Genomic DNA, 13,475 nt, shown 5'->3' with positions numbered 1-13,475 from the left:
ATTTTCAATCAATTTTTGTAATCGTAAACAGGATAGCTATGTAACTAAACAATTGATGCAAGCGCGAAGCGCGAGCGTAAAATTTATATAGTGACATGAAAGATTCTTTTTATTGCCATGTCTTCCTTCATATTATTTTATTCATTCGTCTCCTCTTCCTTTTCTCTATTCTCTTTTCCCTCTTTTTTTCTTTCTTTCCTTTTTTTCCTTTTTTGCTCCGCCAATGGAGGGGGGGGGGGCTCGTCCTTTTTGGCTTGCCCCCTCCCCCAGGAAAATATGTTCCGCCGCCACTGGTTGAAACACGCATCGTCTTCATGGCTAACTGCAAAAATTTCTTAAAATGTCCGCTTTAGATCAGGTCAGAGCTTATATATTTAAATTTCTGTTTGCGCTTCTTGCTCGCAGTTATTATCTAAATTTCGTTACATAGGCATCTCGTTTTGAAGATCACAAACATATTGTCCATCATATTAAAAAAAATATATAGCTCGCGCTCGCATTATTCAAAAAGGGTTTACATATTTACTTAATTTGATAAGTATAAAGCTAATTATTGACTGTTAGGACTACCCGTTCAAAGAAACAAACAAAAATCAAATTTAAGCTGCCGATCGAGGAAAATATGGCTGAAAAAATTTGCCCCCCCCCCCATTTGAGGAAAGTTGGATCCGCCGGGAGGGAGGCGGGGGCACTTGCACCCCAAAATGAAATAAAAAACAGGGAAATTAATATTTTCCAAAATGGGAAAGTTCCTTTTTCAAAAATAAATATGCTGTTTTTCGTGTTTTTCTAAATAAAATACTCTTTTTAAAGTATATATACAAGTTAAGTTTTCAAGCTGGAATATTGCAAATTTTCAGCTTGCGCTTCGCACTCTCATACGATTGGTGAATTTTTTTTAGTTAGATGCACATCTGTTTCATGACCGCAGAAATCTGCTCGGATTTTTAAAAACTTATTTTAATTTTTTTATTGAAATACCCTAAAGTTTTAGTTTGTGATTCATGCTCGCAACACCTCACAATAATGCCATTTTAAGAATAATTGATGCAGTCACTGAGATCCTCATTGTAATGAATCTCAATCTGAACAACCTTACAATGTACGGTCCTTATCATGATGACTTCTTCTTTATAATTTAGATTAAACAAGCACCGTGGACAATGCTATATGTAAATTATTACTACAAGAATCGAACAATGTAAAATTATAAAAGATAGGCAAAAGGAAAGTAAACACAATTTTGATGTTTTTGCGTATATTTCATCAATTTTTTATCATGAATAATGTCATACAACATTATTCTCTTATTGTGTTGTTGAAATAATGATTGATATATTTTTTTTTTTTTGCCAATTAGAGGATTTATTTACACCACGGCAACATAACACATTATAAAAATGAAACATACATGTGATGACATGACATTTAAAGAAATCATATCGATACAAAACAATTACATAGTTGTGCAATCATCCATAATCTTACATGGCATATTGAAGACATCAGTGAAAACAAAAGATTTACTGAGTTTCATACGTATTTTGTAATTTCTCTTGGTAAATAAACATATCCTTTTCTGTACCGAGCTTTCATTTCTACTCTACTTTCTATTTCTCTTAAGAATATAAATTTCAAATTGTCTCTCTTTTTTTCCGGATATGTTTCTTGAAACAATGACTTTGTGAATGCACCAAAGTCCAATGGTCAGAAGTAAAACCAAATTTTCGTCTACTTCATGTTTAAATAGAATTTTGTAATTTATTTCTAAATCTTTATGAAATAATTTTTTAGTCAGTTCTTTCAAATATTCAAAAAATTATTTATTCAAATCGCAAGAAATGAAAGCGTGGTGGATATCTTCCTCCGTTCCACAATGCAAACATAGATTGTCATTCACTAAACCCCATTTGTGTAGGTTTCTTCTCACAGGTAATAGGTTATAAAGAAGTTTAAAATTAAATTCGCGTAACTTGCACTCTTGAACTTGATTAAGATTACGTTTAAAAATAACTTCCCAATCGAAATAAGTTCCTATCTTATTTTCCCAGAAAATACTACAAGTATTGGTGTGTATGTGATCGGGACAAAGCAGTTTATATAAGAATTTGCTGCTACATTCACTGATATGTTTTTCTTTATCTCCAATGATCAAACGTGGTATTTGTAAATGTGGAGCTAATTGCTTTGGCTGAGTAAAGGGAGTCGAAATATTCCAGATTTTGGGTATCGATTTCCTTAATTTAGAGTAATCATACATTACATTACATCTTTCTTTTCTAGTTTTAAGCATTAAAGCAATGTTTTCTGTGGAGAGAAAATTTCCATCACAAATTACATGCTTTAGAAAGGTTAGACCACTTTCATGCCATCCTCTAAAAAATAGAGTGTTTTTGTTGAATGTAATATTTTCGTTATACCAAATAATTTGTTTCAGCTTGTTACTTCCCGTTGCATATATTTCCTTTAGAGTAGTACTTGACCTGATTCTCAACCAGGCTTGTAAAATTTGTCCGTAAATAGCGGTACACGATTCTTTCTAACATGTGATACGATATTGTCATTATAATTGCAATTCAATAAAAGAGTGATACTTCCCAGTTGATCAAACCAGTAATGAGTCATATCTTTCCACATTCCTGGGTTCTCATTGAACAATCGGCCAAACCATTTCAATCTAAAACTAAATTCTTGTCTTTGAATATTTACCATTCTTATTCCCCCATCTGAGTAATCATTTGCTAGAGTATCTCTTTTCACTTTTTCTACAACAGAATTCCAAATGAAGTTATACACAATTTTATTTAGTATTTTTAAAAACATCTTAGGGATGCAGTCTACAATGGTGGAATTAATCATTTGGCTGAGAGCCAGTGACTTCAGTACTGTAACTTTACCGAATATAGTTAAATTTCTTTTCTTCCAACTAGAAAGTGTTTTCTCCAATTTATTTAGTTTGTTATCCCATTCGGTGTTAAGCGCTAGATTATTGTCTGAATTAATAAAGTGCCCTAAATATTTTGCAGGTTTTTCGCTCCAATGCAGATTGTAAGGTTTAATATTCCAGCGTTTACTGGTGTCACCTATCCACATCATTACGGTTTTCTCTTTATTGAGTTTAGGGCCTGCAAGTTTACCAAAAGTATTCAATTCCTTTAGAATTTCTTTTAAGGACAACTCATCTTGCACGAAAAATAATGTGTCGTCCGCATATTGTAATAAATTTAATCTAACATTCTAATTATCGATTTGTATAGGTTTGATTGCATGGCTATTCATAATCTTATTTGCCATAAATTCGACTGATAAAACAAATAACAGTGCAGACAAGGGACATCCTTGTCTTATTCCCCTTTCTACTGGAAACCCTTCGGATATCCATCCGTTTACCAGAACTGAACTTGATACATCATGGTATAGTACTTTGATCCAACTTCGGAATGAATTTCCGAAATTATACCTTTTTAAGCACAAATTAAGAAAATCAGTATTAAGAACATCGAATGCTTTAGTAAAATCTACAAGCATTATTGAGCCTGTGGCATTGCAGTTCGATAAATACTGATAAACATCTTTAGTGAGCCGAACATTGCATGCGGCCAAACGGCCTTTAATGTACCCAGTTTGATTTTCATTGATTATGTTACTAATAACTCTCTGCAGACGTGTAGCCAAAACTGCTGCAATTATCTTGTAGTCATTGTTTAGAAGGGTAATTGGCCTCCAATTACTTAAATATTTAATATCTCCTTTTTCTGAATATAAGAGTGATTATACCTTTTCTTTGTGTATTTGACATTGAACCATTTTTGTAACAGTCGTTCAATGCTTTTACAAGTATAGGGCGATTCCACACTAGAACTTCAAAAATATCATAAATTTCAACATGCTTTCAATAAGTCATAAGTAGTGTAATATCTTACTATGATACCTAAATTTTATGAAAATTATGAGTTTTAACCAAAAGTGAAGACAGATATAGTTTTTTGGGGGGAGAACAATGGAATTTAAAATTTCAATAATTTTGCTCATTGAATAGTCAAGTACAAATTCCGCCTGAAACAATTATTTGCAAAGCAAGAGAAGATTGAAAATATTGTAGGTCAATATAATAATATATCATTGATGGTTCCAAATAAATTCTATAACATTTTCATGATCCATAATAGGGGCAGCCGTGATTTTTCCGAACCTATTTTTGGCAATGTCCCGTACGACACATGACAATGCAAAAGTTTTTCCTACTGTTTTATTTTTGATGATGCAATTTCATAAAATCAGTTTCTCTTTGTTTGACCCATGGGTGATCGATTTATCCCATAAGGATCTAATTACTGCCCTTCACTTTTCAATTATTGTCCTATTAAAAGTTGCCCCGTAAGACACACGCTGTGTCGTACGGGACATGTCCCGTACGACATCCCGTAATGCATTTAATTGCAGGATTTGGATTCAGAAACCATAAATAGTAGGCATATTTAAATTCATTTAATTGATTTAACATAAAGTGAACTGAAAAAGTACTTTGCTTATCTCCATAGAACATGAAATAGGTGATTCTAAACATTTCGAATTAGTGATATCACAAATTCTATTTCTTGATATCAAAAAAGGGATTTGTGTGAAAAACATATGTGAATTAGTGATATCACTAATTCGATTTGGTGATATCACTAAATCGAATTAGTGATATCACTAAATCGAATTAGTGATATCAGTAATTCGAATTAGTGATATCAGTAATTCGAATTCGTGATATCACAAAATCACAATATATATCAATACGGCTTGCCATACTACCGTTACTACTTGCCTCATGGTCATCATCAACATCATGTTCATCCCCTTCCTCGCGCTGGCAGATATCCAACAATTTGTTAACACATTCTTTGAGATAACCATGCATTTCGACAGCGAGACCAGCGGCTACTCTTTCGAGGTTTACTTTCACTGCGTCCAACTTTACCCCGGGGGGGGGGGGCACTCAGTATATAACGCATAGTGGGTATGTGCCGCGGAGGGGACCCCCATTTTTACACTCAAATTTCCGTTCCAAGGCATAGCATTTTTGCCTTGTTGAGAAAAAGAACAAAGAAAGCCGCTCCAAGGCATAGCATTTTCTTCTTATCGAGAAAAAAGAAGAGAGAAATCCGCTCCAAAGCTTCGCATATTTTTCGTTACGCCGCTCCGATCGCGTTGAATGAGCTGCAATTTTGGTGAAAAGCGGCCGCAGAGCTCCCCGGCGGAGGCCGCGCTAGCTGCATCATGCACGCATGACCGTTCCGTAGGGATGCATACGCGCTCACACGCTGGCGATCCGTTCCAAGGACCCCCGTTTTCACAAACATTTGTCGTTCCGAAGCCCGTTCCAAGGACCCTCCTTTTTACAATAAGCCCGCTCCAAGGCCCCCGTTTTTTGTCTCGCCCGCGGCACACCCCCACCACTTTTTTGGTCGAGTGCCCCCCCCCCCGGGAACTTTACCTTCGCCAATACACGTTCATCGTTCAAAATCAGTGTTTCCACTTCTCGCAGAGTTCTACTCATTCTTGAGAGTACGCTGTCTGGTACCACATCATCATTGACATTAGCCGCCATATTACTCAAATTTGGAATTGTCCATAAAACATGAAGAGATAATTAATGATGGATTGGCACATGAAGATTGTGGCAACGTGAGTGTAGTTTAGCGAGAGTGTGTAGTAGACGCGATGTCGAAAAAATAATAATAATATTTAAAAACAACAAATTGGCAACATATCACGAAATGAATTACTGATATGTTGCCAATTTTTGCACAATTAGCGTTCATTTTTTTTGTCTAATGTGCCACTCAAAACTAAATTTCAACCATAAAAATTCAAATAAAGTATAAGTTGTTCTTTTTTTTGTAATAAAAAAAACAAACCCCAAAATATCATACGTCAAAAGAGAATACTGAATGATTACATAGAAATTGGCAACATATCCTTAATTACATTCTTGATATGTTGCCAATCGATTTAAACGAATAAAGTGCCAAAAAAAAATCAGAACTGAATTATTGCACTAATGTAAAGGTTTAGATCACAGGTTATTTTTTGCATCAATGTAATAAATACCAAGTGAATTAAAACGCTAAACTAGCGATAGAAACATAGCTGAATTTGAGCACTAAAGTAAAGCTCAAATACCACGTGAATTCTAGCACTAAAGTAAAGCTCAAAATACCACGTGAATTCTAGCACTAAAGTAAAGCTCAAAATACCACGTGAATTCTAGCACTAAAGTAAAGCTCAAAATACCACGTGAATTCTAGCACTAAAGTAAAGCTCAAAATACCACGTGAATTCTAGCACTAAAGTAAAGCTCAAAATACCACGTGAATTCTAGCACTGAGGTAAAGCTCGAAATCAAAGCGATATCTTTCACATCATGAGTGCTAAATTTCTTTTGTCATTTTGTGATATCACTAATTCGAATTAGTGATATTATCACTAAATCAAATTAGTGATATCAATAATTCGAATTAGTGATATCACTAATTCGAATTTTTGATATCACAAATTCATTTAGTGATATCACAAATTCGAATTTGTGATATCACTAATTCGATTTAGTGATATCACTAATTCGATTTAATGATATCACAAATTCTATTTCTTGATATCAAAAAAGGGATTTGTGTAAAAAACATATGGGAATTAGTGATTTCACTAATTCGATTTGGTGATATCACTAAATCGATTTAGTGATATCACTAAATCGAATTAGTGATATTAGTAATTCGAATTAGTGATATCAGTAATTCGAATTCGTGATATCACAAAATCACAATATATATCAATACGGCTTGCCATACGTACGACACAAAAGTGTCCTGTACGACACACAATTGTCCCGTACGACACATTATTTTGTTTATGATATACTGACAGAAATATTCACCTATTCACCATAGCGGTTTCTAACCTAATGAATGTCTTAGTTTGATAGGATTATCATTACCATCAGCCAAATAATGTGATTGAAGAAGTCAAAGTGGCATAAAGTAAGAAAGTTTGGCTTCAATTTAGAGATGTCCCATACGACACATTTTGAATGTCCCGTACGCCACAATGTTCTCGAAAATTATAATTTGCTTGATTTATTCATGAATGTTTATTTTGCTTTCTTTTATAAATGTGTTTGTTCTTGGGTAATTGAGTGTCAAATTGAGTTCAGATTCTATGAAATTTATCTGCCCAACTCACTTTTGAGTACAAACTTGAGGTTTCTAAAAAAGCCACTTTTTCTGCGTCCGTACGACACATTACTATTTTTAATCTGTATTATACAGAATGTGAATTCAAGTCATGTTAAGTCTTGGTTTTTCTTACACTCTGGTAGTAGTTGATGACCACCTATAGTTACTGGAATATTTTTTGTTTTTTCTTGTCAAAAACTGTCAAATGTTCTCTAAATGTCCCGTAGGACACGTATGGAATCACCCTATATCTTTTACTTGTTCCCAGAACAACTGAAGTCTTTTGCCAAATAACAAAGAAATGTCGTTTATAATATACATTTGCCCTTTTCTCGGAATACTTATAATTCAGTAATTCTTGTGGCATTAACATTACACGTATAAAGATATTAACAGCAATAAGCAAAATTTCCATCAGATTTCCTTTTAAGCAGGTTTTTACATTCAGCTTCCATATATTATTTGTAATACTGTTTAGTTGCATAACACAATTCTCCATTGATTGACTAAACATAGTTACCAATGTAGTGTTAGGTTTATGATCATATTTCATTTCTTTTTTGGTTGTCTTTTCTGTGCTTTTTGTTTTCGCCTTGTGTTCACTTGATTTTTTGCTTCTCGGTTTGCTGGTGTTATTTCAGGCGATTCTGCTGAAAGCTCAGAATATTCTTGCAAGCTTTCGGAATTGTCGTCGTTTTCTGACTCTGCTGTCGAGTAGTCGTCATACGAATGACATTCATCGTGCTCGTTGCTGGTTGGTCGTTCCATATTGTGTTGTGATTGTGGCACTTTGGAAGAGTGAATTTGGTAATTTTCGATTGTGATTTCACTGCTTCTTTAGGTGAGTCGGCTCTCGGTAGTGTCGTGGATTTATCACGTGATTGCATCTTACCCCGCGATGTACGAGTGCGCATGTCCGTTGGGTTATTGTTATCCTCGGACTCATCTCTCGCACAGCGAATGAATTGAGCGATCTCCGATTGTTCTGTCGTCATGGTGGTTAGGGTCTCGTTGCTAGGACTCGGGACTCCCTGTGCGGGCATGGCACCTTGACTTCGCTTAAGCCCGGCTCACACCTCTGCGTTTTTAGCTGCGTATTGCTGCGATAGCCGAACGCAGCCTAAACGCAGCCTTAAGCAGCACGACGCATCAAAACTTTCGGCAGCCCTCACACTGTTGCGTATGGAGCTCGTTATAGCTCGTACATTTTTCGAAAAATGACCGCTTACGGTCGCTTTAGGTTGCGTTTTACCTCGCTCTAGCTCGCTTTTGCTCGTAGCAGTACGATGCAATACGAAGTTTGCTCGCCACGTTGCGTGTTTATCTCGTTAGCCACTCGTTTGTTGCTCGCTAGCCGCTCGCCCTACCTCGTCTCGCCTCGACTCACTGCTCATTCACTCGCTTTATCTCGACTGCTGCTCGTTCCGCGGCGTAACAGTTCGCTCTGCTGCGTACACGTGTGGTCGTATATTGCAGCGGTGATGATCATTTTGTGGTACTAGTCATAATCTTTTGACGAATCTACAGGCAAACATCGCTTTGTGAACTATGACTTCTCTGCAAAGCTCTTCTATACAAAAAATTAAGCTTTTGCTTCAGCTGGAAGAGGAAGAGACCACTGACGATTATGCGCAAGGGGAATTGCTGCTTGAGTTGCACTGACGAAGTCGTATCCGGCCTCGAAGTTGTTGGATTCGGTCTTGGATCTGCAGGAGGAATGAGCAGGGCCATTTCAACCAGCTGATGAGGGAACTAGAAGCTGAAGACCAAGAAGCATTCGCAAACTATTTGAGAATAAGTCCTGCAATGTTCAGTGAGTTAGAACAAAGACTCCATGGGAGACTGGAGAAGCAGGACACCTTCTTCAGGGAAGCTCTTTCACCTGCACTAAAGCTAGCCGTCACCCTTAGACACTTGGCCACTGGGGACAGTTACAAAACGCTCATGTATAGTTTCAGGGTAGCCGATAACACAATTTTACTCATAGTCCGTGCCATCATCGAGGAGTTCTCAGACGAGCTTGTTAGGTGCCCCACCAGTCCTCAAGAATGGAAAACGGATGCACAGGGCTTCGAAGATCGGTGGAACGCTCCTCACACCATTGGAGCCTTGGACGGCAAACATATTGCCATCCGATGTCCCGCTGATAGTGGCTCCATCTTTTACAACTACAAGGGCTTTTATTCGCTAGTTATGATGGCCTTAGTTGATGCCCAGTACCAGAGGCGTCGATTATGGGGGGGGGGGCGATCGCCCCACCAATGAAAATATTGGGGGGGGGGCAAACCTATCATTTTGCCCCCTAATAATTCCGCATGTGCTAAAAATAAAATAGGATTGTAATGTTACACAGAAATCAGCAAGCGAGATTGAGATACACAACTCGTTCTTTGTCTAAAATCGTGCTCAAAATGTCCACTTTTCAGATTGGAATATCAAAAAATTTCAGCTCGCGCTTCGCGCCTGCATCATTTTTGTAACAAAAACCCATACTTTCCATGATTGAATAGGTGAATATGGTCCCGTTTTCAGTTCTAAACATCAAAAGAAGTCCCACTTCGATTTGCAATAATTTTTTGTTGGATATATAATAATAATAATAACATTTGTAGGGCGCTTTATACTGGTGTTTCAAAGCGCACAGGTTGGCAGATTATAATAGTATACAGTCAATCGGTGAAAAAAAAATTACGAGAAAAGATGAGCTTTAAGAGACGATTTGAAATTTTCTACGGAGGGAGCATTTTGCATATGAATTGGGAGTTTATTCCATAGGGTGGGAGCAATAACAGAAAATGCACGATCACCATACCGGGTCTTAGTGCGAGGGCCATGAACTAAATTATTGGAATATGATGAACTTAAGGATCTGACAGAGGAGGAAGAACGAAGGGAAATAAGGTCTTGGAGATATTTGGGTGACATATTATGGGTAATTTTGTATACAATGAGTAGAATTTTGAACGTTATGCGAGAGTGAACCGGAAGCCAATGAAGTGATCGGAGAATAGGGGTGATGTGTTCGTGTTTCTTGCTCAAGGTTACCATTCTCGCTGCAGTGTTGGGATTCGCTGGAGGGGAGAGATGGAAGAAATTGGGAGGCCGGCAAAGAGGGAGTTGCAGTAGTCTAGATGGGATGAGACGAAGGCATGAATGAGTTTTTCAGTAGAGGCTTGGTCGAGTAGTCGCCTGACCTTACCAATCCTAAATAAACCCCATGATGCTGATTTGCAGATGTTCCTGATATGTGGCTGGAGGGTAAGGTGCTTGTCTAAAGTGACACCAAGGTCTTTGACAGAGTCAGACATCTTAAGTATGCCCTCTCCCATATTGAAGTCTGGCAGAGGCTCCGTAGCTCTAAATTGCGAAGATAGATGTACCAGTTCTGATTTGGCTTCGTTGAGACGGAGTCTGTTCTTCGCTGACCAGACCTTGATGTCCTTGAGGCAGTCACTCAGTAGATTAACAGCATATGTCTTCTGGTCGGATGCCATGGATACGTAGATTTGCGTGTCATCTGCATACATGGCATAACTCACACCCCGATGGTTAGTGATAATTTTTGCGAGAGGACCAGTGTACAGAAGAAATAGGAGAGGGCCCACAACAGAACCTTGGGGGACTCCGCAGCTCAAAGCGAAAGGTGCTGAGAAAGTTCCATTGATAATCACCCGCTGAGTACGATCTTGCAGGTATGACTCAATCCAATTTAGAGCCGTTCCGGTAATGGAGTAGTCATGTGCAAGACGCTGGAGCAACACTGAGTGGTCTAAAGTTTCAAACGCCGCAGAATAGTCCAGTAGAAGGAGTGCAGCTTCGTTACCCTTGTCGACGGTAAGCAGTAGATCGTTGAGTACTTTCAAGAGAGCCGTTTCTGTTGAATGAAAGTTGCGATATGCTGACTGCTTCTCAGGAAGCAAATGATGACTGTCCACATAGCACATGAGCTGGGATGCGACGATTCTCTCCAAAACCTTGCTAACAAATGGCAGGTTGGCAATAGGGCGATAATTGCCAAAGTCATTCGGATCAAGGTTGGGCTTTTTCAACAGAGGAAGAACTAGTGATGATTTGAATGATTCAGGGACAACACCTGTTGTGAGTGATGAATTGATAATGTTTATGAGAAGCGGAAGAAGTTCATCAATACAGTCTTTGAGCAACCACGTTGGAAGAGGATCAAGACTGCAGAACTTCGGTGGTAATGACTTGATGAGATGGCGAAGTTGAACTTCAGTCACTGGAGTAAACTCACTCAGTTTGCAATTCAAAGAGCACACAGGATGTTGTTGATCACTAGGAACGTCAGGTGCAAAAGAGGACACAATGTCACTGATCCTCTTGCTAAAGAATTCACTGAATTTGTTGGCGAGATCAGAAGCAGATGAGTGTTCAGGATAAATGGAGGACTGAGAGGGGGTGGAGAGTTTCTGTACAATACTGAATAGCTGTTTGGAGTCGGCGTTAGCGATTTCAGACCTAAAGTATTTTGATTTGGCATCAGTGATGAGATTGTAGTAAGTTTCGCATTCTTGACGATATAATGTCTTATCAACCTGCAGGCCAGACTTCATCATTCGACGTTCTGCGCGTCGCCTCAGTCGCCGTGCCTCCCTAATTTCAGCAGAGAACCAGGGAGCCTTTGGTCTAACTGTAACAGTCACAGTCTGCAGAGGGGCATGCTTGTCCATCAGTTTACCAAGACAGTCGTTAGACAGAGAAGCTGCCTCAGATGGGCAAGAGGGAAATTGAGAGGAATCTAAGACATCTTTAACATCCAGACTAAAAGATGTAGGGTCAATGTAAGAAAGTTTCCTGAAAGTCACTTTCTTCTTGGGGTTTTGGGGCCCTTTGAGATTAATAGTACATAAAATAGCAGAGTGATCAGATGGCAGAGATGGTAAAATGCTATGCTGGGAGATAATATCTTCGGAATTTCTACTAAGGACAAGGTCGAGTGTATGACCAGCCTTGTGTGTAGGCCCGTTGATGTGTTGTTTGAATCCAAGGGCTTCCACTCCATTAAGAAAAGATCTAGCAAAATTGTCTGAAGAATCATCCACGTGAATATTAAAGTCACTAAGAAGAATAGGAGGATGAGAATCCACAGCAGCATTTTCCAGAAGAGTGAGAAACTCTTCAAGAAAATCACCACTCGAAAAACTGTGCCGGGAGGATTGGGGTGGGCGGTAAATGCAACACAGTTTAACAGGAGATGATGGGGTAAGATGGACGGTTAGATCCAAAAATTCAAATGAGGAACAATTGAAGGTTTCATTTACAACACAGCGTGCTGTGGACCTGATACATATTTCTTGTTCTTTATTAAAAAACGTCCATTAAATTTAATTTTTTTTTTCAGATCGAAATATCAAAATTTTCAGCTCGCGCTTCGCGCTCGCATTAATCTGCTGGTGAGATATATATGTATATATATGTGTGTGTGTGTTTGTGTGTATATGTACACATATATATGCATATGTGTGTGTTTGTGTGATCGAGCGCCTTTGGAAAATTGATTCATGATTTTGCCCTCCCCCCCAATCTGAAAAATGGATCGACGCCCCTGCCCAGTACAGGTTCCTGTGGATCGATGTGGGAGCTGAGGGATCTACGTCAGATGCGCAGCTTTTTAACTCTTGCGAACTAAGGCAACGCCTAGAATCGGACACCCTTGGAGTACCCCCTCCAGAGCCCCTGCCAAATGACGACGAGAACACCCCTTACTACATCGTGGCAGACGAGGCATTCCCGTTGAGAACATGGCTGATGAAGCCACATGCTAGAACAGCTATGGCTAGAGAAGAGAGAGTTTTTAACTACAGGCTCTCTCGGGCTAGGAGAGTGGTCGAGAATGCTTTCGGAATTCTCGCCAATCGATTCCAGTGCCTGCTTTCCACTCTCCGCAAAACCCCTGCGACTGTCAGATTAATCGTTCAAGCATGTGTATGCCTCCACAACCTGATGAGATCTCGATACCCATCCATTCAAAATCCAACCCTTGACATGGAGGATGCCGAGCACAACCTAGTGCCCGGTTCATGGAGAGGAGAGCAAACACTGGCTGACATAAGACAACCAACTAGAGGTCGCCCGATCACCCAGGCAGCTCAGGCCCAAAGGAATTACATCAAGGCCTACTACAACAGCCCTGCTGGTTCTGTTCCCTGGCAGGAGTCAAAGATTTGAATGAGTCAGCTATTGCCACTCCTGGTGACTCCGGAGCAGGAATGGGGGACAGGCCTCGGGTTG

General features: G+C 38.9%; 1 protein-coding gene across 1 annotated transcript; it reads right to left on the bottom strand.

Annotated features, from left to right (window-relative positions):
* Positions 1-3,386: 3,386 nt before the first annotated feature.
* LOC121413021 lies at positions 3,387-5,787 on the bottom strand. The gene is made up of 3 exons (XM_041605786.1): positions 5,483-5,787; positions 4,786-4,966; positions 3,387-3,460 (listed from the first exon to the last, which is right to left on the bottom strand). The coding sequence occupies exons 1-3, from the start codon at positions 5,594-5,596 to the stop codon at positions 3,387-3,389; spliced, it is 369 nt and encodes a 122-aa protein (XP_041461720.1). The 5' UTR covers positions 5,597-5,787.
* Positions 5,788-13,475: the final 7,688 nt, after the last annotated feature.

Source organism: Lytechinus variegatus, chromosome 4, assembly GCF_018143015.1.
Source record: "Lytechinus variegatus isolate NC3 chromosome 4, Lvar_3.0, whole genome shotgun sequence".
Lineage (NCBI taxonomy): Eukaryota > Metazoa > Echinodermata > Echinoidea > Temnopleuroida > Toxopneustidae > Lytechinus > Lytechinus variegatus.
This window is presented reverse-complemented; position numbering and strand designations above follow the sequence as displayed.